Source organism: Kryptolebias marmoratus, linkage group LG15 (genome assembly GCF_001649575.2).
Source record: "Kryptolebias marmoratus isolate JLee-2015 linkage group LG15, ASM164957v2, whole genome shotgun sequence".
Taxonomy (NCBI): domain Eukaryota; kingdom Metazoa; phylum Chordata; class Actinopteri; order Cyprinodontiformes; family Rivulidae; genus Kryptolebias; species Kryptolebias marmoratus.
In genome coordinates this window covers 17,851,462-17,877,479 of record NC_051444.1, presented here as the reverse complement: position 1 = coordinate 17,877,479, position 26,018 = coordinate 17,851,462, and the positions used below count along the sequence as shown (strand labels likewise).

General features: G+C 42.9%; 1 protein-coding gene across 4 annotated transcripts in view; it reads right to left on the bottom strand.

The window, feature by feature from the left end:
* Positions 1-10,904: 10,904 nt before the first annotated feature.
* The window catches only part of LOC108243330 (A-kinase anchor protein 13), a 110,284-nt gene continuing 95,170 nt past the window's right edge, over positions 10,905-26,018 (bottom strand). For 3 of the 4 annotated variants that reach the window (XM_017428686.3, XM_037979902.1, XM_037979903.1), the window contains 10 exons: positions 24,456-24,538; positions 24,136-24,324; positions 22,951-23,097; positions 21,692-21,765; positions 20,309-20,353; positions 19,473-19,523; positions 18,985-19,257; positions 17,418-17,597; positions 16,661-16,952; positions 10,905-13,760 (listed from right to left, as the gene is read on the bottom strand). In XM_017428686.3, coding sequence (XP_017284175.1) covers positions 13,723-13,760; positions 16,661-16,952; positions 17,418-17,597; positions 18,985-19,257; positions 19,473-19,523; positions 20,309-20,353; positions 21,692-21,765; positions 22,951-23,097; positions 24,136-24,324; positions 24,456-24,538 — 1,372 coding nt within the window. In that variant the 3' untranslated portion in view covers positions 10,905-13,722. The remainder of the gene's footprint in view (positions 13,761-16,660; positions 16,953-17,417; positions 17,598-18,984; positions 19,258-19,472; positions 19,524-20,308; positions 20,354-21,691; positions 21,766-22,950; positions 23,098-24,135; positions 24,325-24,455; positions 24,539-26,018) is intronic. The other variant, XM_037979901.1, reaches the window with a different exon arrangement.

Sequence of the window (26,018 nt, the reverse complement as noted above, 5' to 3'; positions counted from 1 at the left end):
AGAAACGGGAGGCCTCCGTCAGAGGCGAGAAGGGTTGCTGAGGAGATGAGGGATGTTTGCTCTCCGAGCTTCCAGCTTCTCTCTGAAATGATCGGGGCTTCAAACGAGCGATGCAGCTTCCTGTTTGATTAGCTGCTTCGGAAGGGGCCGCGAGGCTTCTTCCGCAGCTGTCAGTTATTACGGTGAAATATTTTAATCCATTCCGTGAGTTTAAGATTTGAAAATATTTGAATTCCTATTAAATGGGCTGATTCACTGTCATTTTTTTGAAATGTGTTAAAACTGAGTCAAAGACGCCATGGTTTGTTGAGTGGTTACCAAGACAGCAAAAGTGACTATAATGGGTAAATGTAATAAATTTACCATTGTGCATTATCGTGGGAATGCTTAAAAAAATCAAAACCTACATCAAGAACAAACAAAACAAACAAGTTGTTGAAGATATGGAACACATCAAATCTGTGAGGTAGTCTGCAGACATCAGCTCTGGTGTAGCCCATTAGCTGAATGTAATGCTGACACAGTTAGAGAAGTCAGCTAAAACTACAGCGAAAAAGTCTGGGAATAAAAAGCCTTAATTATATTCAAAAGGCATGGGAAGGAAATTGCTACCTGTCTTACAATTTTATATTTTTAGAAAAAAGTCATTAAAAAAGTATTGGTAACAGCTGTTATTGTAAGTGAGGAGGGGAGGGTGGGAAAAAAAAGCTAAAAGGAGCAGATAAATCTGTAGCTGTGAAAAATCTGACTAATGGTCAGAATATCTATATGTAATCAGTTTTGTGTCTAAGTGGAACAAATGATTCACTTTGAATGCACTTATATAAGTTTGTTTTCTAACTAAATATGGGTAACTAGCTCAGAATTGTATATTTCATACTCCCACCACCTTCCATGTGGAAAGGTAAATAAAGTCGGACCGATTCCCTGAGCAATGAGCTCCAGTGTGTTCCTGACGACGACAGGTCTGAACCTGAATGTGGCTTCAAGGAAAAAATCTGGAAGATCAAAACCCAGATGTTCGCGTGATCATGTGCAAACGTCCATGTACGACATGACTAGGTGAGGCAGAGCTGAAAGCTTCAGTTGTTTTGGTTTTTTTCCCTTTATCACACCTCAATGACAACAACTAAAGCTGCCACGAAATGGCTCAAATTAACTGGTGAATTCTGATTTTCGTGTGCGAGCACTGAGGACTATGTAGACTGCTCCCTGCGCTGGAAAGTCTCCGTTAGAAAGAGCTGATGGCTTAAGAGACTATCAGCAGTTGAAGTGGTAACGATTTTAAGACACAAGTCCATTAAAAGCCATTTTCGCTCAAGAGTCAAAGCGAATGCTCATGGGTCTACGAAGTCCTGTTGTGTTCCGATTGGCTCAAATGTGGGGAAAAAAAAAAAAAAAAACAAGAGCAAAGGACCACTGGGACTTTTCTGTGAGCATTATCAGCGCTCCTTAACTATTCTAAACTGACACCGTTTTCTGCACCGGGTGATCCCAGCGGACCTTGTTAGCTCCGTTTAATTGCAAAACGAGCCAACTTCTGTGTCCTGCTCTGGCAATGGGAGCCGTGAACCCTGGCCACAATAACGCATTAGACTGCGAATGTGAAATAAAATCACACTAATTACTGAAGTGACACAGGTGTTGGAAGGGCTAAATATTTGCAGATTTGTTAGCACGAGGAGCCAGATCGTCTTGGCAGTCACATAAAGACATTTAAAGAAAACAGAGCGATAAAAATAATTCAGTGACTAATAATATTGTTAAATGTACTGCTCAGACCAATCAGTGTGTGTTTTTTTAATGGCAAGTCCTCTTTATTTTCTCATTAAAAAAAATCAAATAAAACAAAAATAAATGTAATTGGAGAGTGATTTGTACTTACATCAGTTAAATTCAAGGTGCAAGGAAAATTAAATATTCATTTAAAAACCACTGTGAGTATTGTAGACAGGCAGGACATGTAAAATGAAACAGGAAGTCCTGTGTGTTGTGTTTTATAGTGCTTGGACTGTGATCGGTTGCACACACACCGTTCATCCTTTCTGATTTCTGCATATCCTTCTGCTTCAGGGGTCCAGTCTGTAAATTTGGATTTTATCTTCCTGGCTGCATGTTTTGATGATAACGTCACAGATTGTGCCTCCTGTTCAGCTGGATAGGGTGATCTCTGCCTGTTATATGCACTGTTCTGGTGAACCTTACTTCCTGTTTCAGGAGTTTATTCCTCTGGTCAGTCTTGTTTTTTTGCGTCTTCACTCACACCTGGTCCAAGTTCTCCGTCTCAGTTATGTGTAGGCTTTTGTCATTTTATGCCCCGACTACATTTGTTCGATCATGTTGTGCACATATTGATTGTATGTCCGTTTAGCTCCTGCCTAAAGAAAAGTAAAAAGACAAGTACGTAAAAGTCTGCTGGTTTAAGAACAGCTGTCGATGGAAAATTGTTCATAAGACTGAAGAACAAAACCAGAGAAAGCATCAAATTGAAAAAGTTTTTTTCTACATAATCAAACATGACCTGTTTGAAGGGGTTCTTTAAATCACAATAAACAAGCTTTTAAAAAAAAAACTGAATAAATTCTTTCTCCCTCTTTAAAGCGATGTGTTGACTGCAAGTTGCAGTTTTCTAATAATACCAATCTTTTGAAATAATTGAGGTAACTTGGCTGCTAAAATGATTTGGTTTTTCTTTCAAAAGTAAGCTGACAGCCATGGTAGTGTATTAAGGGCACTCAGAAGGAATAAAAAAAATGATGAAAGATTCTGTTTGTTTTTGAGGTTAAATTTGAAGAGTCAAATTTAACTTAAACTGTTGATATTAAAGTCAAAATACTATTTTGAGAATAAAGTCCAAAGAAGCAAACATCAACGTGAACATTTCTGAAAGTATTATTGTATTATTAAAGCTGAGGGTTAAAGGTGCATTTTGACTGGATAAACTACAAAATAAGAACAAAGTATCTTCTTGAACCAGTTTTCTGCTGAACTCACAGAACTTCCATCAGTCCTTCACAATAAAGGTCTCAAACAAAAACACTACGTGTTATTTAACCCTCAGATCATTTAAAATGTAGAAAAAAAAATTAGGTAATGTAATTATTTGTGTTCTCTAGTAAAAGTTGTACTCACTGTTGCAATTGATGAGGGTTTGGATTTTGTTTTCCTCCTTTAATCTCAAAATAACTTTATCTCCACCATTTTACTTTTGTTTTGAAAATACTATTTTGACCTTTTTTTCTAAGTATTTTAAGTTTCAGGTCAAAACTTGAAAAAAGAAATTTAAAAAATCCTCTTTTTTTTCTCTTTCTTTAATAAAAGAATAGCTGGTTTTCTGAGTTTTTTTATGTAATTTCTGGTAAAATACATTGGTCTCAGTTTAGGTGAAATAAAACATTTAAAGTACGTCTGGTTTTAGGATGACTGACTTATTGTTGTCTCAACTAAACTGACTGTTTTGGTTATTATTTCTTCTTTTTTTTTTTCAAGCTGCCTGACTTTCCGGACTTGTTGCACCAAGAAAAATCTGACTTGGAAATCATCTAAAGACTCGTTTACACGCTGCTTAAAGCAACATTGCCGCGTCAGCCGACACTGCAGCTTGTCTTTCCGGTCCACACTCCGACAGGGAGTGTTTTTTTTTTCCAGCAGGTGAATGAGTCCAGCGAGCACGGCTCACGAACAGAAGGCTGTGATGTGAGCAGAACTGCAGACCTGATCTGATCACAGAGTCCATCCAGGCAGGCAGAGATTGGAAACAGCAACTGGAATCACTCAGCGCTGTTGCTCGCATGCTGTGTGTATAAACAACTAAACGGTGCCTTTCTCGACAGCCTCATGACTGACAAGGACATTACCTGTATCCATGGTAACTGGACACAACAGCATCTGCACACGCCAAAAGCTACAGTGGATGATCTGTAGTTTATAAAAAACGGCACGGAAACTGATCAGAAAGGAGCTGATGCACTTCGTTTCCGTCCATGAATTTTGAATAATAACACGTCGCAAAGGTTTTTCTATTCCTGCTTTTTTTGTTGTTTCGACCCAGACCCCACATAGCGTTCACTCCTGCTGGTAAAATCCAGAGCTGCAAATGGTTGAAAGTATATTCGTGATCTAAAGGAGAGAACTTGTTGCTGTCCTTGGAACACGCTGGCTTTTTTTTTTTCCTCCTTTTTACTTGGACAGTAGGATCAAACGAAGGGAGAAAATGGTGTAAAACTAGTGACTCGGTTTGAACAAACCGGTCCGTTGTTTATTTCCCCTCAGCCTTACTGCATTTGTGCAACATAAGGTTACTCTGATTGAATATCGTTCGTCTGCAACGGTGAGGATTTCTCTCAAAGTCCCATTTTATTGCCAAAAAACGACAGACTGTAATAACTTCTCGCTTTCACGTGTCAGCTCTCTGCCCACAAGTGCACAATTAAACTAACGTTGTGTGTGTTTGGTTAAAAAGGAAAAAAAAAAAAAAAAAAGAGCAACAGAGGTTTTATTTGCAGCCTCCGTCCTGGCTCACTGCGGCCGCGCCGAAGCCTGCGGGGAGTCGAGGTGACACAGGAAAACATGTTGATCGCAGCTCAGTAAGCAGCGCTGAGGTCATCAGGAGCTTTTTTAAATGAGACAGGCCGACCGTTACCCCGGCAACAGGCTGCACCGACGAGCATGCAGTAGACCCCCCCTCCCTGACAATGTGAGCGTGCACGAGTCTGTACGTTTGCACATTTTTCGGCTTAAATTATACTTTGTGTTTATTTTTCTACAGAAGGGTAAAAACATGTGAAAGTGTAGCTGTTTGTTCCGTGTGTGTGTGCTCTAGTTTATCATTTTAAACTTTCAACTGAAGAATTATGGGTCATTTCTGTGTTTCTTAATGTAAAAGTAGAAGTGACAGCAAATTGGTCTCTATTAAAGTGTCTTTTATGCTCTGAAAACTATCAAGATCATTACTCATAATGACAGTCCATTCACAGCACGCTGCTCAGGCGCAGGGCCATGTGATTTCATCATTTAACTAAAAAGACACAGCCAAGTCCTGCCGGACTCAAACTAATTTAACTTTGAGCTATAAAGGGGAATTATTATGAAGATTAAAAGTGACTTTATTTTTGTCTGCAGTGTGTGTGTGTGTGTGAGTAATTTGTGAAATAAATACAAGAAAAGTAGCAGCTACAGCACAGATCTCAGGTGAGCCTCAGTATTATTTGTTTTTATTAAAGCTGAACCCTGGATTTGAATTCAGAGTCTTGGGGTGTTGGCTTTGTAAACTGTATTTCTCCCAAACTGAAGGTTTTTTTTGCTTTAACTTCTCAGGGAACTAGTACTTTATACAAGAGAGGCCATTACTGATCCCGTCTTTAATTTCTAGGACTGGATTTTATGACTTAGTGCTTCAGAATAAATCCTCTAACCATGCACGTAAACACTCCTTGTTTTCGGTTTTAAACGTATTCATATGTAAATCAACCACATGTCAGTTGATCCCAATGATATGATCTAACAACATTCAGTTTTCTATATATTTTCTATCTAAAACTTGTCCAGGTCTGTTGACAACCTGTAATTCTTGCTGTAGCTTCAGATGACGGTCTGGGCTAAATATAAATGAGGCTTTTCAGTTACAACAGCTACTAGAAGCAAAAATAAATCATTAAAAGAAGAAAAGCTGACTGGATTGTGAAACCGATCAGATTCAGTTTAAATCAGAGGAATTTGAGTAGCATGCAAAGTTGTTACTGACTGCAAAACTAGTTAGTAATAATTTAAAGTACAACAAGGTTACGGAGAAGGTCTGATCTGTTTTTCACAGTGTATACCAGTGCTTCAGAACTAAATTAGCTTTTAGTTTGAAAGCTGTTTATAATAATGTATTTTTTAGCTGTCTAATAAACATTGTCAGAATAGGATTGGATTGACAAATATAAGATCTTCCTACCGCCCATACTTAGATCCCAAGGAGTTCCAGAGCCGTAAAGGAGATGGCTTCAGCAAATTCTGGGTCTTCTCTGGGGTGTCCTTCAAGTGGGGCGTGCCTTCAGTGGGAGGTATCCAGGAGGCTTCCTAATCAAACGCCAAACCGACAAACTTTACTGCTTTCAGTCTGGAGGAGCAATGGCTCTGCTGCAAACTCCCCACAGGAAGCTCATTTCAGCCTGTTGTATCTGGGATCTTGTTCTTTCAGAGGTGATCCATACCTCACAGCCACAGATGAAGGCTGGGAAGCAGATGGAGTAGTAAAGTTAGACCTTTACCTTTCAGCTCAGCTCCTTCTTTATCATGACAGACCAGAGCAACAGATGAACCCACTGTCTGTTGGTCCATCTCTCCCTCCATCCTGCCATCACTTGGCAAAGACTCATCTCCAACCCAAAAGGATCATTGTACCTTGTTCTGGTTTAGAACCATAGTCTCAGTGGAGCTGACCCAGAACCACATCATCTGCAAAAAAAAGGCTGAGACGCGATCCTGAGGTTTCCAAACCAGACACCCTCCTCTCCAGGACCCTGTCCATGAGCACCCACACACAGGACCTGAGACGAGTGACGGCTCTGATGGACTCCGACCAGGACCTGGATCCAAGCTTGACTTTGTGCCACGAGCACCAACTCAGCTGTCTTAAGTTTCACAGGATGGTTTGAAAGAGTGACTCCAGCGCCTCATTCTCCTTCAGCAGCCCCTAAAGAGAACAAAGACATGCACCTCCTCCAGGTCTGAGAAACACATCTGGACCAGACAGTCAAAAGTCTGCGACCCAATGAAAAGCCACACTGCTCCTCCTGAATCCAAGGCTTTCCTTTCCAACATCCCAGAGTACACTTTCTCAGGCAGGCAGAGCGGTATATATCCATATCTATATGTCTATAGAATGTAAGTATTTGTAATTTAAATGCATAAATGTTACTGATGACTACTGTTCACAAAATGATTATCAAAAGGCTGTTTGTCATCCACTACAGATTTCCAAGGAAGAAGCGGCTCATTTGGATTGAGGTAAAGAATTATTCTGTTCAGGCATTCAATGTGGAGGGCCGGTTTGATTTGGGGGCTGTTGAGCTATACTCAAAATCACATCCCCCCCCCCCTCTTCCTCGGTGTCTGAATGTTTGTGGGTCAGCTGAGCATTTCTCATCTGACAGCTGCTCGAGGAGCACCGTCAGAGGAGCTACTCCAGCTACCACCTACAAATCAAGAGTAATTTCAGAGGAGCTTCAGGGGAAACATGGGGAAAAGATTTGCAAACACCTTTGTTCTTTACTCTGTCACATTACGTAATCAACAGAAGAACGCCTTTGGGTTTTTGAGATGAAGGTTTGCTTTAATGGATGCAGTTTTTAATATAGATATGGGGGAATTCAGCACACCCAAAATCCTGTATTAGTGGACAATAAATCTTATCATTATCTTAAGTCTGAGTCTGTTTCCACTGTGTGGTCTGTGAGTGTGGCAGGGACTTCCTGAACACTGCGAGCCCATTGTAAAGGCATGTGTGTGAATTAAGGCAGGGTCATGGAGGAGTAATAGGATTGCTCGGCCTTACTCCTTCTCTGGATACTCCGGCTATGACAGTCCTCTTAAATCATCCTCACATCTCTGAGCAAGATGGAGGACCGGGCGTCACCTCTGCCCGCCCTCCCTCCTCGCTGCAGCCAGAACCGCTCTCCCACATGGGGTGGAGATATTGCTCATGGCTGAGATTTCCCTCCAACCTCCTGCAGGAGCGGAATAATAGCTGCTCAGCATTCTGTAAATATCCACAGAGAGAATGCTCCCCAGTTCATCACAGCTGGGCTGCGGTTTGTGTTTACAGGCTTGTCTGCAGATCTACAACTTTTTTTTTTTTTTTTTTCATTGTTTATTGAACTTTTCATCTTACCCTCTCTGAAGAAGCAAGACGTGCGGCCATTTATTATTAATGTTCTGCGCGTCTCCGAGCCATTATCGGTCACAAGGAGGCCAAAGCCACTTAAGTCTGATGTCCATGTGTGAATCCTTTTTGCAACGGATGAGAAGGAAAAATAAGTTATTACTGTTTGTTTTAAAGGTCTGAACAAAATACAAATGCTAAAAAAATGTAAGAAAATAAATTTGCATTTACCTCCTGGTGGAGTTTGGATCCAATGTGCTGCTCTTTGCTAATGTTGTTCATTGTAACCTTTAAATCTGGTAGAGATTCTCAGTTTCGGCTTATATTTAAACACAGTGATTCTCATTTAATGACATTTTAAACTTCCACTCCACTTCACTTCAAAGTCCAAACTTGGACTTCTTTATTAGCGCCAAAGCTTTTCATAGCAAGATCTTTGTTGCAGCAACTGCTGGGGTCCACTCTGTCTGTTTGTTAGCAAAATATTTCATGAACCACTGGACAGATTTTATTTAAACACTCAAAAAATATATAAAAAACCAACCAACAAACAAAAAACATTGGATGTATATCTAGAACCGATTAACTTTTTGAGTCAAACCAGTTTCAGAAAGCTGCCACAGCTGATGACATTTAGAAAATAAACAAAAACAAAATGGCATTAAAGCAGTTAGTATTTTAGATTTTGAGCTCAAATCCGGTGTGGTAGTAGCTGAAAGTATTCACAACACATACTCCGATTACTAACAGAGCACAGGAGATTTTGCGTCGTGTACGATCACAAGTAGGTTGCTTTCAAGATTTGACAAAAATGGCTAAAGCTGCATCGTTTTTTTCAGGATAAGCTGGAAAAACTCGGGCATAAAGGCCAGCGGGCGATGTGGTTTCTTTTAAGGAAGCATAACGCAAATAATGCTCCGTATTTGCAGCTATTTTGCCACTGCATGTTTAAGTTTTCATTTTTGTCACAGTTTAACTCCTTCCTTCAGAGGAGGGATGTGAGCCAGTGACGGTGCTCAGGCTGGGTGGGGGGGACGAGTGAAGGAGCTGCAGAGGGGCCTTCTCCAAACAAAACAGAGGCCGGCTCTGTTACAGATCAGCCTTTTGAGAAGTGATGGCGCTTTGATTAAACTGCTTGTTTTATCTCCGCTGAATTCAAAGCAGCTTTCAAACTATCAATTAGACAGATTTAGGGAGTTATCGCGTGACAGTAATTAGCTCAACAATGCTAAATTTATCTCATCAGCGAAAGATAATTCGGAAATCTGAAAATGCACCGTGAACTCTCAGCTGCATCTCATTGTTGATTCAAGCCTTGCAGACTTATCTGCAAGAAAAGTGCAGCTTCTTTTTTTTTATCATTTATATTCGTTTATTTTCTCCTCCAGGATATGATGGGAGCTCTTAATTCGGAATATTTATGGAGTTGAGCTCCCCACTTCATCTCTCAATTTTCACAACTTGTTTTGCAGCATGGCTCCCACGTGCCTCAGTGTCCCTGTCACCGTGACGACGACGACAGGCAGAAAAGGCCTATCTTGCTTCCTGTCACCGCATCTCCCCCAGCAGACTCGCTGCTCCTGTATAACCGGAGTAAATCTAAACAAAAAAAAACAAAAAAAAAAAAAACAGATAAAACTTTTAAACGCATTTTGGTCCAAGGAAAACGTAGACGTTATCGAGCGACTGACTCCAGCCTTATCAGCCGCTGCTTTGTCTCCAGGGGGATGAACTGTACGTGAAACGAGCAGAATAATAAAAAAAAAGAAGAAATATTTCTGACAGTAATGTACCTGCTGTGACAGCCGAGCTCTTCGTGTTGAGACAGGAAAACCCTCTCCGTGGCAGAGGTTACCAGAGGCGACCCACTGCGGCGAGATGAAAGCGGCGCGCGCTTTATTCATCAGAAGGAACCAACGCTCCCGAGTGCCGCCACTGCTGTCAATCCATCAAGATCCGCGTCAGCCTTCTCCCGTGTGGCGCCGCGGCAAATGGGAACAGGAAATCAAAGCATTAGCACCGGTTAGTTGTAGGTTTTTTAATTGCTTCTGAAAACAAAAGAGATTAATTTCTTTTTTTTTCTCTCTCTTCTGTACGAAAACAAAACAAAGTAGGAAAAACATTCAGGATGTGAATACGGATGAGAACAAGAAGCACCTAAAGAGGAAGTGAATGATTACTGAAGATTTTATTTTTTTGTACTCACCTCAATCTAAGGTCCAGTTGTTGGACAGCTGGCTGAATGTGAGACTACCTTCATATGATGAGCTGACCAAAGCCCTCTGGCTACAAACCATCAGTCCTCCACCACCGTGCTGACAGGTAATAGGAGATATTTGGTCGTTTTTTTTTTTGCCGAACATCTCCTCTTGGATCCCGTCTGTTCAGAGGACTGATGGCTAATGTGACCTGACATGAAAAATCTGTCAGCAAACTTTGGGACTACATGCCAAAATGTGGAGCTCCACCACCCTGCTTGATTCTTGACAGCAGTCTTCCTCGTTCTTCCTCCACGACTTTATCCTTGTGTGATTTTGTCGAATTACCTCCCCGGACTCGGGTCAGCCTAATGCAGGTTAAATATGAAACTGAGTGCTTTGTTTACATCGAGTGTGGACCCTCAGTTAAGAATTGTAAAATCTTTCAAGCTGCACTATTTGATATAGTTCAGGATAACCTTTTTTTTATGTTGGATTTCATACTTTGCAGCGAATCCCTTTCAGTTGTGACGCCATGTTCGTCTCGGAGAAATGAGTTTTCTCCTGGAGGCATGTTCAAATGATCAGTACCGTCTTCTATAGATGTTCCTGTCATGAACTTTAACATGTAACACGCTAACTAAGGCCTGAGGAGTTGATGGAGCTCTTGACGTCTGCACAGTCTGACATTGGGCCAAACTTGGCAGGAAGTCCATATCTTTGGACGATTCTTTTGATAAGCAATGAAAAGAGTGGAACACGTTTTGTTTTGATCTGAGGATGTATTTATCAGACTTCAAGAGCATCACTAAACTGATCACACAAACAGTACATCCTTATGCATTATATTTGTTTTTATTGTGAGAGAAATATGTCTTTACATTGTTCACCACCCCCCAGGACGAGGATATTACATAAATAAAACATTCTTACAAAATGCAGCAATAAATCACAAATTAAAACAATTTGTTTTACCTTTTTTTCTTTACATTGGATTTGTTTTTTTGTTTTTTTACATAAATATTTACAGTTTGATCTTTTTTATTTTTACTTTTTTTGTTTTTTTACATTGCAGAGGATGAAACAGTGTACCAGTTGTTTAGTACAAACATTTTCTTCGACTGAAAGCGGAGGTATAAAAGCTCTCCTCTTCTCCTGAGAAGATGCTGGCTTCTACTCTAGTGCATTTTTAAAAACTTAAGGCTACGCGGGGTTCACCTGACAAACACGCCCGTCTCGTGGACCGGTCTCGTCCCCAGCGGGACAGGCGGAGTCCATTTTGTTTCGGCTCTCGTCTGTTGATTGTCCCCCACCCCCGGCAAGAGACGGGCTCGCGGTTTCCGACCGGTCTTCTCCCTCCGACCGCTCTCCTCCCCCCCACCCTGCATTAAAGCTGTTGCCGACTGCTGCGGCTGAATAACACATTACAATCTGACAACTTATTTGTTCCTTCAGTCAGTTACAAATACGGTGGGGGAAAATGTCACGGAGCGCAAGAGCCCACGCTCGTCACATTATCTGCATCCGGTGACGACCTGCTGGGAAAAATATGTCAATTTCTCACAACAAGGAGAGCTTAAAAAAAAACACAGGAGGAAAAAAGGTTTCTGCTTTCTGTTTGTTTTCGTTGAGTGAGGAGCAGATTTCTAGTTTCAGGTGAACTGCTTCCAAGTGGTCAAAACGTACGAAGGCTTGAGGAACAAGTCCGTTTGTCTCGACACGAAGCAAATAATTGGCAGAGACTGTGAGCCTCTTACAGGACGCACTAAAACAAACCCGCCCGCCTGAGACGGCGAGCGCCTGAACGCGAGACAAGAGAGGCAGCGAGGAGGCGGAGCGGTGACGCCGTTCGGTTGTCGGCGGCAGAAAGTTTCTGTCTGTTTGTGGTTTTACTACGTCTTTTCTTTCTACCTGTCCAGCAGGTAGGCCTGCAAGCCCAAAAACGTAGGCGTAACGGGTCTAAAACATGGCCGTAAACAGTTTCATAAGAAACACTCCATAAAAGCGACCAGCCACTTCTTCAATCACAGCCTTTTTTTTCTTCTTCTATGCACTTGAACACATCGTCTCTCTTTGGATCGTGACTGCCGATGATTAAAAACAAACAAACCAACAAAAGAAAAAAGGTAAACACAAAGATCTCCTTGACTGAAATCAACTCCTTTAGGACCAAAGTGCTTGAAAACATTAAATGAATAATGTAAAATGATCAGAGACGCAAATTTAGTCATTAGACAGAAACGCGGCCACGTTTGGTCTCTAAATCAACAGACTCCTCTTTTTATAAAGCCACCAGACGTCTGTGTGTGTGTGTGTGTGTGTGTGTGTGTGTGTGCAGGCTTTATAATCAGAGCTGAAGGAGGGAAAAGGAGAAACTTGAGCCATTAGTATGCTACCTGCAGACTTACGCGCAATTAAAAGACGAAGGAAAGCCCCCTTGTCTGCGCGCCGATGAAAGATGAGGGCTGCATAAAAGCTCATTGACAGGCAGATAAGGCGAGGATCAGGCTAATATCCATCCAAGGTTCTACAACACACTAAAAGGATATGAATTGAGCCATTTGACACAGAGAGATAGCGCGCGCTTCAATCCTTTCATTACTGTGGAGTCTGGAGGGGAGGGGAAAAAAAAGAAAAAAAAACGCAGGAGAGTTTCTCTCCACGTAAAGACATCCGTATTTTAAATAAATTAAAACCGCGTCAGGAATTATGACTGACAGTGTAAAGCCGTCGTCAAGGATTACTTAACTCATCACGCGCCAAATCCATTTAGCTTACAAACCATGAGCCGAATTAGTGGATGTAATCACAAGTTTCTTTCCTTTTTATTTTTTTTTGGGGGACGTGTGCAGCAACAGTAGAGCTGAAACAGTGCCGGGCTGTTCTGATACAAAAGCGTTGCCAGGACAACACGAGTCCCCCTCAGTGGTTTCAGTCTTCAATTAACAGTTAATGAATATGATTAGCGGAGAGGACTTTCCGGTGCCACATGGAGCTCGCTGACATTCAGATCGGTTTCTGAGTGGCATTTTGGATTCAGCTGCGTCCCCGGACGCGCGGCCGAAGTCACGCGGGAAGGAAAGAAAAAAAAAAAGGTCTCGCTTGTGTAAACGAGCAGCCTGCTGCGGGCGACACTTGATGCCTGGATGAGGTGTTGGGAGTGGAGGGGAGGAAAAAAAAACCTGAAAAAAGGCGGCCTAAGGCGAGGCGGTGATGCCTCGACGTGCTCGGTCGAGCCGTTTTCACCATAAAATGCTTTCAGTGAGCTGTCTGAACCCTGATGATGAAGAGATTTTAAACATTTGGGGGGGGGGAAGAAGAAGGAAAGTGAATATTTGGACTGACAATGTCCCAAACTGTCATGGATGGAGCCTAACAGCCACGATATGAACAACCCCCCCCTAAAATCTAAGAATTTTCACAAACTAAAAGCAGTGGTATTTCACTTTAAATAAAAGAAAATCTAAATTTCTCCTTTTTGCTCGTGCATGTAAAGTTCTCTGGGTGATTCAAAGCGGAGCACTGACATGTTCCGTATTGTTCTGTACAAGGTGTAAGAAGGGCGCACTTGGCAGAAACACAGTCCTCTCTGGGATCCTTGTGGCAGCTTCGTTGTGGCGATGATGAAGAGGAGGAGGAGGAGGTCAGGGTTGCGTCTCAGCAGAAGTAGATTTCTCCATCGGCGAACTGGGAGTCTGCGAGAAAGGAGAGCAGAGGAGACAGAGAGTCATCGGGAGGATTTCTGATTGTCGAGGTTTAAAGAGCGGCGGCGGCGACGCTGTCACTGAGATCCAATAAACATCTGTCAGCCGCTGCCTCAGGGAGCCGCCTAATGTGCTGCATGTTCACCGCTCAGATCGCTTCCGATTCTAAATGCGCCTTTTACATGTTTCAATGATTTTAATATGAAACGTCCCCTCAGCTGTGCTCTGCTGTGTTACCGTGTTCCTGATCTGTAAACACAGCGAGACGCTGAAACACGACGCCAACATGCAGCTCATTCCAAAAACTCCTGCTCAGACTCACAGGCTGCTTCAGCTCCCCCCGAAATGTAGGACAGCTGAATAATTCACCCTCCTGACTAATGTAATATTGCAACAAAACGTACGCAGCGTCTCAGTGACCCGCATGAAATGCTAATGAGGCCGAGCGCGTCCGTGAGTAGGAGGAAACTCCACTTCTACGTGGGCTGCTGATGCTTAAACAGACCTCTGGAGCTGAAACTCCCACATTTATCTACGTCTCCAAGAGGGCAGGGTTCTTGTTTTTCGGGTTTATTTTACACATCTGTCTTAAAACAACAGCCAGGCTCCATACGGACGCTGACACAGAGCTTTCCTGCTGTAGTCATCCCTCCTGCCGGCTCGCAGCGCTGACAGATCGCCTACTCATCCTCTGACGGATGAAAGCCGTTCTAATAGCCACCGTCCTGAATTTGTGCAGGAGTTGAACAGCAAAGCTCAGCCTCCACCCCTTCCTCCTGTCTGAAGGTTAAGATGTCTGAGTTAATCAAATCAAGAGAAGAGCGGAACGACTGGGAGAACAACTGTACGCCAGCGGTGGCTGCTGGCTGAAGCCGAGCGGGAAGCAGAAAACTACACACCTGAATAAATCAGTGCTCTTTTAGCTCATGCTGCCACAGAAATAAAAAATAATAATAATAATAATAATAATAAATAAATCACACCTTAAGTAGAGATTTCTCATTCATTTTGGAGCAACAAAATAAACAAATTCAAACTAATAACTGATTCCTCCAAAATGAGGAACTGAGCTTCCTTCGTTCACCCGAATGCCTTTGTCACACAAACTACCTTCAAAATGTAGTACATCTACTATGTACACACTGACACTTTCTGGCTTTGCTTTTCATAGACGAAGTGTAGAACGTGGCTGTCCCGATCACCAAATGTACGTGATTAACTGCAGCTGCATGTCTAAGAAATGATTTGAATATAACGTTAAAGTGCACATATCCTGATGTCCCTGAAGCCTCAGCTCCTTCCTTTCTGCTTTTCATTTTTAAGCGTGTTTTACTTTTACATTAGTATAATTTCGATAACGACAGTCCGTCTGTCTAATCCTCATTCTCCTAACTTCAGCTCCCCTGCCGACTCCTGGCTCTCCACCTCCTCGTTCGGCTTTTGTTGTGTTCGTTTCCTGAAGCTGACAGGATTTACCCCCCCAGCGTGTTGAGTTTTTAGGAAGATCCAGCGTACGGCCGAAGACCTTCATCATTTTAATGACGTCATGCTTTCTCATTGACGCACGCGTGTTTGTTGGCGTCGCTCCCGTTTTGGCGGCCATTTTGAATCCTCCACAACGTCACAAATTCTGATTAGACAACGAGCGGGAGGGCTCTCCGTTTTTAACTCTGTGGTTTGGACACGGATGACTTTGTAATAAGGTTCTTTAATGACTTACATGGGAAATTTAGAGTTTCAGAACTTAAAAATAAGCATTACATTACTTCGAGCTTTTTATTTTACCATGTAAAGTTAATTGTAATAATTTCCCCTTTTTCAGAAGTTCTGAATACGCTATCATAACTTTTAAAGTAGGGAGAATCCAAAACTAGTGTTACACAAACACATAAAGGAGGCACAGCCGATTACCAACAGGGAAGCGGCGCTCCCCAACCAGGTCAGGTGACCAACAAAAACCACGGAGCCGTGAAAAAGAGGAAACGCAGTGTAACACCAGTGTTTTACTTTCAGCCAGTGGGCGCTTCTGTTTGTCAGTTTATCAGATGAATGTTTCCCCACATTGAGTCCATGTGGGATGTTTGGAATCTTTGTTTTCACCCAGCCATCCTTCATGTGATTCACTGGACGGACCACCCCTGCAGTCTCCTGAAACAATAAAGGACTAATTCCCAGAAATGACCTTCGAGCTGAGCTGCACTTATTAACAGAAAACAAGATTTCTTTTTTTGCTAAATATGGTGCTAGCTTCAGATAAATCCATCACTTCACGTAAAAAAGAGAAGAAAACAGAAACTTGACAGAAAGGGAAACCTGTAAATCCATCCTTGAAGACAAAATACTTCCTTTAAAGGTTTTATTATTGGCGATTCAGCAGAAAGCCAATATTGAGAGACGTTCGGCCTCTCAGGGGTTTCTCTGTCACTCTCTCTGATGTACGTGGATATCACTTATGTTCACAAACCGTTTCATTCTCTGAATCTCCGGAAAGAGGAGGAAAAAAAATATGGACTGCAGTTCTCTATCATCTTCAAAATCGCAGCCGAGATGTGAATTTATCTTTTTAGGGCTGCTTGTTGGTAATATTATTCCTGCCGGACTACCCATCATGCATTGCTACGTGGAAAAAAGCTGACGGGAAACCTTGAAAGCGTCCACTCTAACATGGGCTCAACTTGTCTGTGTGAAAACAGCTGCAGACCTGGCATATGCATTCCTCCCCTTTATCTCCTGCTGTCTATCCAACCACACTCCTTCTTTTCAATAAAAATGAAACACTGTGTCTGACGTGGAGTGTCCTTGACAGTAAAAAAGACTCCACTTCAACCCAGTGACTCACTGTAAGACGCTTAATAATTCATCTGAATGCATCTGCTGCCTCCGTCCTCTACCTGCTGCCTGCGCGCTCCCCCCTTTGCTCTTCTTCTTCTTCTTGCCGTCTTTGTTCTTGTTCTTGCCGAGCTGCAGGAAGCCCTTGGAGAACTGGTTGTTGCCCTCGCTGCCCTTGAGGCTGGCGGTGGACGAGGCGAAGGGGTTGAGGCCCTTCCCTTTGGTTTTGGGGCGCTGTGGCTGCAGCCTGGGCAGGGAGGAGGACGAGGACGAGGAGAGCTCCAGAGGGTCCAGCTCCAAGGACTGGGAGCTTCCGGCAAACAGGGACTCGTCGGATGTCGTCGATGGTGTTCTCTGGGGGGAATAAAAAATAAATAAAAGGGAGGTTAGACGCATGAGCAGCTGGTGTCTACATCTGTGGGTGAATATGCATGGAAGGTGCCTGTTTTGATGGTTTAATGTTTATTAAGGGGGATTTTTTTTTCTGCAGAGTTCATGGTGGAAACTAAAAACCTAGTTATCTGCATGTTCAGACTTTGGAAATCTGTTTGGATTGGCCTGAGCACTGCTCTATCCGAGAGCCGTTTTATTCACTTTGAAGAGGACCCGAGTTCAAGCCTGTGCTGCCTCTGCAGGAAGCATTCACACACATCAACCCTGCTGAAGTACCATTGAGTAAAAACTCAACTCTGCACCCGCCCCACCCCCCCCTGGTTGTCTGAGACCTGCAGCATTAGGGCCAACAGGGAGAGGCACTTTTCCTGTCAGGACCAGCAGAATACTTTAATCCCATTTTTTGTTTCAGGCCTTCCTGCTCACCTCGGACAGACGGAGCTCCTCCATCTTGTCCATCTGCCGCCGCACAGCGTCTCTGTCCCTCTCCAGCTTCCTCTGAGCATCTCTCAGTCTCTCCAGGTCTTTCTGGTACTCGTCCTTCCTGCTCTGCAGCTCCTGCTTCTCCTCCTCCAGCTCCTTCTGCTGCTTCTGAATCTGCTCCTCCTGCAGTGGATGAGAGGTGCATCCATTGGTTGATTGACTGATTGAAAACAAAAAGAGGCTGGAGACACTGGAGTGGTTTTTTTTAGATCTTCAGACTTGTATGAGGCTTCAGCAGAAGACAGAATGACTTAGACTGGTGACTGTGACTCACTCAGAGTCATGATAAAATATGTCTCTAGTTATCGTATTCACTGTAAAGCCATTGAACACATTTCTTAGAAGGTAATGTTGTTCTGTTAAGGTAAATTGAATCAATTAAACGCTACTTTAGGAAAGAAAAACCGAAAGCCTAGACTTCTCTGGGTCTGAGTTAATAATTTAATGTTTTCTAACGCGTCTATTCAAGCAAAAGTTTGATTTAAGGAACTTTAACTTTACCTGAATATTTTCATTTTCTGCCACTTCCATAACATTTAACTGAACACACAGGTAGCTAATCAGATTCAGGGTACTGTATATCTCAGTTAATTAAATTGGATGAAACTGTCAGAAAGTAATCATTGGATTTCCATCTACAACTGATTAACTTTTGGAGTCAACGCACGACACCCGCCACAACTAATCAACCTTAGCAAATACAAAAACGGTTCAAACTTGGTGAATTTTTACAGACAGCGAGCTCAAATCTGGTGTGGCAGTAGCTGTGAGTCGTCTCTATCGCATCCTCTGAGTGCTAATAGATCACGACATCTTAGTTTATAATGTCGACTTGCAAAGCAGCGATGAAACGTACAGGTGAGTGAAAACAGGACCAGGCGTTGCACGAACACATGAAAGTATGCTGACAGAAAACAGATGTCTGGGCTGAACTATGACAACCAACGTGGCTTCTGTGTTTAGGAGAACAAAGTAACTTTTATTAAATAATTAAGTACAGTATGTTTGCGTGTCTTCTGTTCATGATGTGTTGATATTATAATCAAAAAGCACCTGAGTTTGTTTGGTGCTCAGCGAGGTTCTCATGTCAGCGTCAACAAGGCACTCGCATCAAAACTGTAATTGTTTCCACCAGAATAAACATGTCGACTGTAAAAAACTATTTTAATCTTCATGCTCCCACCATGATATGTTTGAAGTCTTTTAATTTTATTCTTGCAAGTTTCACAACAGTGAAAGAAAGAAGAAAGTTCCTGGAAAAAAAAAAAAGTTGTAGAAGTTTCAAGCCCAAATGCAGCCTTTAGTTAGAACAAAGCACCGCAGAAAGCTGAGGAAATGCTGCACAACGCTTCTCTGTAATCTTTCAGGTAAAACCCCCCAGAGGGTGTGAACCACTTCAGTGTCAAATCATCCCGCAGTATGAAAATAAATGGCAGCGGTTATATTAAGAATTACATCTGCTCAGGGCCTAATGAGGAACAAAGCCGGGAGGAAGATGAGGCATCGTTACCTGTAAGTGCACCAGTTCCTCTCTCTGAGAGAGATGCTGCTCCCTGCGCTCCCACTCCCTCTCCCTCTTCCTCTTCTCCTCTGCGTGAGCCGCTTGTTGTCTCTGCAGGGATGTCAGCTCCTGCCGGTGCTTCTCGAGGCTGCGCTGCTTCTCCTGTTCAATCAGGGAGCTGGGCCGCGAGGAGTGCCGAGACAACGACGCACAGGAAGAGGAGCGCTCGCTCAGAACCTGCCGCTGATCCTCGATGTAACTGTCCTGCTGGACCACCACGGCCTGCGGTGGACAAGAGGCACAGCGATTACATCCCGCACACCTCCCGCTCCTCTAAAACCACATTAGCGCTTCCTGTGCGTGCGCCTGAACTCTAATTTTTTTCCCATTTGTTTCGCACAAGCGGAGAGTTACTCGAAGTCACGGTGACAGCAGAAAGCTTGCGAGTCGCTGCATCGTATTCGTTTATGGATGCTTTTGTACGGGAGCCGGCGTACCTGCAGGGAGCTGAGCAGGAGATGCAGGTTGGAGACACTGTGGAGAACCTGCTGTTGGAAGAAAGAGAGAACAATGAGTGTCACACGACCTTGAAGCGCCCTGCTGTGTTCTCATTACTGAACACGGGGGAGAAAATTCCCTTCGGCTCGCCGGAGAAGCCCGCTTCACGGCGAGTTCCTTGTTGCTGCCGCTGACTTTCACATGCATGGTTTTACGGCAGCGGTGCTTTCATGCCATATATCTACAAGTGGACTTCAGGTTCGAAACAATAACAGACTGCGAGCTTAACAATGTCGCATTTTCCCCCCTTTTGAAGGATCAGCGAGTATACCAGGCTGCTGACCTTTTCTTTGGAGCCAGCATGCTAAAATGATTTGGGAGCTGCTTTTTCAAAACGCAACACGTCTGGATCTAATGTGCTGGCATGACACAAGCAAGAACAACTAATTCTGTGTGATAAGTCGAAGAAAAAATACACCACAAGATGAAAAGAAAGACAATTTATAGACAGACTATAAGACAGCAGCTTTATCATAAATTTATTGCCTGATATTTTACTAACTATTACCAAGGTGCTCTGTAGAATATTTATGTGACATTGGTGTGAACCTTAAAGTTTCTTTTTTCTGCCATCTTCTTCAGGTAGCCTGAGTTGATTCTGGTCTCTCCCCCCCGTGACTAAGTGTTGTGAATCCCTCACACTGACTGAAACATCATCTGCACTTTGACTGCACTCTCAACTGATGCTGGCAACGACCATGTTGACGCAGAGTTTTGACCGTTTCCATGTTAACGGCGGCGCTAAGCGAAATTAGAGACAGGAAGGTACTGTTACCTCACTGTTCCTCTTCAGCAGCTGCAGCAGGTTGGCATTTCCTCCCTGCACACAAACGAGAACACGTACTGAGTGCAGCAGCAGCACAAACACACACACAGAGTATGTTTACGGGCTGCTTTTGACGCGTGCAGTGAAATCTAACCGAGGCTTTGAAACACAGCAGACCTGCAGCATTTTGTTCTAAATAAAAAGGCTTAACGCTCCTTAAAGGAATGCATATTGCCCTCTGCCTTTCATTTGGTTGTGGTGGCCATCTTCGATTGGGTTGACTCCAAAATTTAATCAGTTGGAGAGGCACGTCCAGTGATTAAATTAAAGTTTTATTAAAATCTGCCCGGTGCTTCGTGAGAAATGTTGCCAACAGACACACAGAGTTGACTCCAATAAATTAATGGCAAATTTTTTAATCAAAGATCATGCATAATGTGTTAGTGACCAGAATGAGTGTTGGGGATCAGTCTCAGCGACCAACACAACAAACTTTGTCTGAGTTATAGCCATTTGTGTGTTTTTTAGGGTCGGTTCGCTGTAGTGGCCGTCTTGCATTGGGCTGACTGCAAAAGTTAATCAGTCGTAGATGCACACCTAATGATTGCATCCCGCAAGTTTCATTGAAATTCGTGCAGTGCTTCATGAGATATTTTGCTAACAGACAGACAAACACACAGACAAAAACATTAGTGTCCACCTTCACTTTTTGTCGGCGGGCAAAACATTCAGCTGAGTTAAGCATCTACACACACGTTCTGTTTTGTAAGAAACCAAAAGGTCCGACATACACTAACATGAATTCAACAGAAAACAGACTCCATATATTAACTCTGCACTGTACTGTTCTTGTTCACGCCGCTGCTTCTTTTACCGCCACACACTAGTTGAACTCTGACTCACTGCCCGGGATGAAATGTTAAGAAAAAGGCAAATGCTTCCCTTTTGTTCTGCTCAGAGAGCAGGACTTGCACAGAGCGGGCCAGCTGCCTCGGAGACACCAAATTATTTTGTTAAACAGCGCAGCAGCTCGGCTCTCTGACACAGTCGAGGAACGGTTATTTGAAGCTCAGCCGCTAAATATATATCGCAGGATGACGGACTGCAAAAGGCCAGGATCCAGAGGTGCACTGTGCTAGAGGCGCTACAATTAACATGATTCATTCATTCACTCATTCACATCCACCACTGGAAAGACATTCAACTGATGGTCGTCAGTGGCAACCAGACCTGGCAGGAGGAGTCAGGAGGCTAATTCACCAGAGGGGGGGGCGGAGAAGCAGCTAAATTTATCTTAATGGTGTTGTTAATGTAGGAGGACAAATGCACCCCCCCCCCACGCACGCCCTAAGGCTCTCTGAGTCAAGCCCAAGTATACGCCGAGGTACGGACCTTCTTCAAAACGCTGTCGGACTCCGTCCTCCGCAGATCTCCTGCCGTCTCCTCGCTCTCGTCTCTGTCTCCACCTGGCGTGAAGGGGAAAACCACGAGAAGACACCAAACAGTCAGTAAAAATGTGCACACTCGGCAGGTGTGCCGCGAGAATCGGGGTGCAACGATCATCTAAAATAAACCCCAGAACAAAACAAACTAAAGCTGAGTTTGGAACGTCTCATTTAATGTCCAGAGCAGGTAATTACTTGTTAGCGATGACACAGCAGGCAGGTCGATAAGTGCGCTGCAACCTCGGGCAGGTCAACACCCACCCACCAGGAGGAGAAAATCAATTGTGTTTTCACAGAAATACTACCTTCATGTTTTTCCCTCCTTACCTCGCAGACAGGGAAATTCTGAAAGTTAATAAAACTTTTATTGTATTTCCCAGTTAAGCTGCTGTGCTTGCTTAGGGTAGAGAAATGCTTGTTTCTAAAAAAATATATAACATTTACATACTAAGTGCTCATCATTGCTGGTTAGACTGAAAAACCTGGATATTTAACTTCAAACATTTCAGGTTCCCCTCAGTCTGTAACCAAACTGTGAGCTTGAAGTCACTTTTTATGTTTTCAGCTACAAACCACTACTAGACTGATGTCAACATGAGCTCTGTGCAGTTTTTAAACACGCTGATTCTCTGCCACTCCTTTCCACTATTTTTGTCATTTTTTAAATGTTGGAGGGTCTTCATCATCTGCTTGATTTAGAACGACATTCACAATTTCTTTAAATTTTACCGTTTTTTTTCCATTCGCTAATGTTCAATAAAATCTAACATCAGTAGGACTCAGTCACCCCTGCCAGATGCAGAAGAGTGGATTTATTACAGCTCAGTAGCTGCCAGGCTCGCAGCTCACAAGCCGTCAGTTGAGAGCCATCGCTCCAGGCCTCGTTTCTGCTCCCCGAGCCCCTTTAAAATGTTTTATCTACGGCTCTGAACAAGGGCATTGTGGGAAGTGTCGGGTGTGGCGCCTGCTGTTGAGTCACCACCAAAAAGGTCTGTCTGAAGATGAGACGTTGAAACGTTCGCTTGTAAAACAGCGTTGGCCTTTCAGCAGCGTCGGCGCTCATCTGCAGTCCGCTCGCTGAGTCGGTGGAGTTTTTCCTGACACGCAGGTGGGGAGGGGCCTGGCGGGGGGTGGGGTTTCACCGAGTTTCACAGTTCCGGGACCAGATTAGAGTTAGCTGGTAAACATGCAGAGCGGCAGTCTTACTTTTACTGCTGTGCATCTGGTGACTGTCGAAGCCTCCGAAGGTTTCAGCCCGACGGGGCAGACACACCGGCCCGGCGCCTCCTCCCTCGTGGATGCTGGCCATCGCTCCCCCCAGGCTGCCGTTCACCAGCGCCTGTAACGTCTCCACTGTCATCCACACACACACACAGAGGCAAACATTAATGTTCAGGTCAGTAAGTGAATTATCCCAGCTAACTGTGTTACAGTTCGGCTCTGAATCCCAGGCAGCTGCTTCTGCTTTCAACCTGTTACTGCCTCCTGTTGCTAAGCAACTACTGTCAACCTGTTTGATCTGCATAGCTTCCTCGCTAAAAGTTTAAATATACTCGCAATTTGAAATTTCTCTAAAGTTCGAACAGACACACACACTGGCATCAGCCTGCTGTTAACGCTTGCAGAGAAAATCAGAGGAATTAGGAAGATTTTTCACTGGATGCAAACATGCAGTAAAAGATAACAAAAGATAACGACCACATACAGACGACACACGGCTCACAATGGTTCCCAGTTCACTTCTCAGTTCATGCTCCTTTCTTCCAAACATAGCTTAAATAAAAATCTATCTTTTTATGTATTCTGTGCACTGTTAAAAAAAAAAAAACATGCACAAATCACAAACATCCTCGCTCTCTGCTCGCTCTCAAGCTCTGATGAGATGCAGCCAATCACGCCAGAAACAAGATGAGCTCTCATATGGAGGATTCTTATGGACAAATGGGTTCCTCAATATTTAAATCAACTCAGGCAATTTCGTTTGTAATGCAGTATGTCTGCTTTAGATTCATGGAACAATGACCTTCTAGCCCCTCTGAAACCCAAACGCCTCCGCTCCAACTTAGAGCACCGATTTTGTTGGTGAAATGTTTCCTGTTTACAGGAAATGAGACGTAAGGTTGCAGTCTAAGGTCACATTATTTGGAATTTCTTACAAGAAGATCACCACGTTAAAAGGAGAAACCATGACTGTTCAATGCCAGCCGGAACGTAAAACATGTAACATTTGTATTAGCTGATAAAAATCCCACTAACACTTGTTTTAAAGATGATATTTATTAGAAAAGATGTGTCTGTTCCCGTCTCACTTTGTTCATGTCAGCCCTGCTTTGTTGCAGATAAAGCATTTACAGCACATTCCCTCTAAACCCCTCCCTCCTTTTGTCTTACCTTCCTGCAGTGCATCTTTCATGATGGACGCCCCCCGGGGGGGCTCCTGGGTGCTGGCCGACCTGAAGAAAGACTGGACCTGCTGGCAGGCCTCTTCGCCTGGACTCAAGCCCTCCCACATCTCCCTGAAGAGTCGCACCTTTTCTTCCAGCAGAGACATAATCTCTGTGTCCTTCTGCTTCAACATATCTGACCGGAGGAGACAGACGGGACCACAGTCAGACAAACAGACGGGACCACGGGCCTATTTGATGCTCTCTAGAGGTAATATACCTTTGCTTTTAATGGCCACACAGACACATTCAGCATGTTTCTCTCACCTCTCATCTCTTTGGCTTTGGTCTCCAATTGTCTTTTGTCGTCCTCTGTCTCGCTGGGAATCCCTTCATCTTCATCCTTCTCCCTGCACCAAAAGAAAAAAAAAGGACACATGATGGACTGCAGCAGGAAAACTGCACAACATATACCTTTCAAAATCCACGTCACTTCAAGTGTTTATTTTAAAGAAGATGATTTATTAATGAAACTGACCAAGATGGAATTTATCACCATGAATTAGCTACATTTAGGGTCAAAAAATAAAATAAAAAACTTTCAGTTTCTACCCCTGAAAATGAACATTTTAGTATAATAAAATATATAGAACATTAAAAATTGATTGTTTTTCTTTAAGACAGACTGACTTGATGCAGTCATCTGTAAAATCTCTGAATCACTTCAACTAACTTCTAACATTTTCCAGATCTGAAGACTTTTCTTTTTCCCCTCTTTAAAAAAATTATCTATAACACTGGATTTATGGTTCAAAACATTAAAAAAAACACAAGATAAAGAAAGAAATGAAAGTGCTCAGGTGGGTAGCATATGATAGCGATTTCAAACCAGCAATGTATGATAAAGGGTTCAAGCAATGGATAAGCAAGGGGGTCACAGGATGGTTTACCCTTCAGAAAGACGGGGAACTGGAGAGTTTTCAAAAAATGAAGGACAAGTATAATTTAGATAAACACGAATTGTATAGGTACCTGCAATTGAGAGATTATTATAGGACAGAAATCAAGTGGGATCCCTCTGTGGAAGTGAATGGTGTGATTGAAATCGTGATAAAATCATTCAGTGGAACGAAAATTAAAATAATATCTACTCTATATCAAAAACTGATGATGAATAAACATTCAACTAAATATGTAAAAGAAAAGTGGGAGTCAGAACTTAACATGACAATCACAGATGAAGATTGGTCAGACATGTGGAAAACACATCAGACATCCACCAATTCACGGATATGGAGGGAGTTCACATGGAAAAATCTAATAAGATTTTTTATTACGCCCAAAGTCAAAAACAGATATAAGAATACAAACACAGGATGTTGGCGGAACTGTGGATCAATGAACGCTGATCACTCACACATATTTTGGAACTGTCCTAAAATTGTTCAATTTTGGAAAGATGTACATGAAACTGTGAAGAAGGTTTTGGGATATGATATTCCGATGAGTAGCATGGTACTATATCTTTGCAATTTTAACAATACCAAAGTGAGGGCAAAAGACAAGTATCTGATTAAAATAATGTTAATAGCTAGCAAGAAAGCTATTACGAGGAAATGGGGAAAGGCCGACCCCCCTTGTCAAGAACAGTGGACTGGAATAATAGAAGAAATCTACATTATGGAAAAACTGACATATCGTTTGAGACTTCAACAAACACAAATGGAAGAAAAGTGGATGAAATGGACATCATTCAGGACAAAAGACAGCGACAAAAACTAAAGAAAGAACTGGACAAACTAGGTGGGACAAATGCCAAATAGAAGAATAACTCCCAAGCAAAAGTTTTTTTTTTCTTTTTTTTGTTTTTTTTCTTGTGTGTTAAGTTTA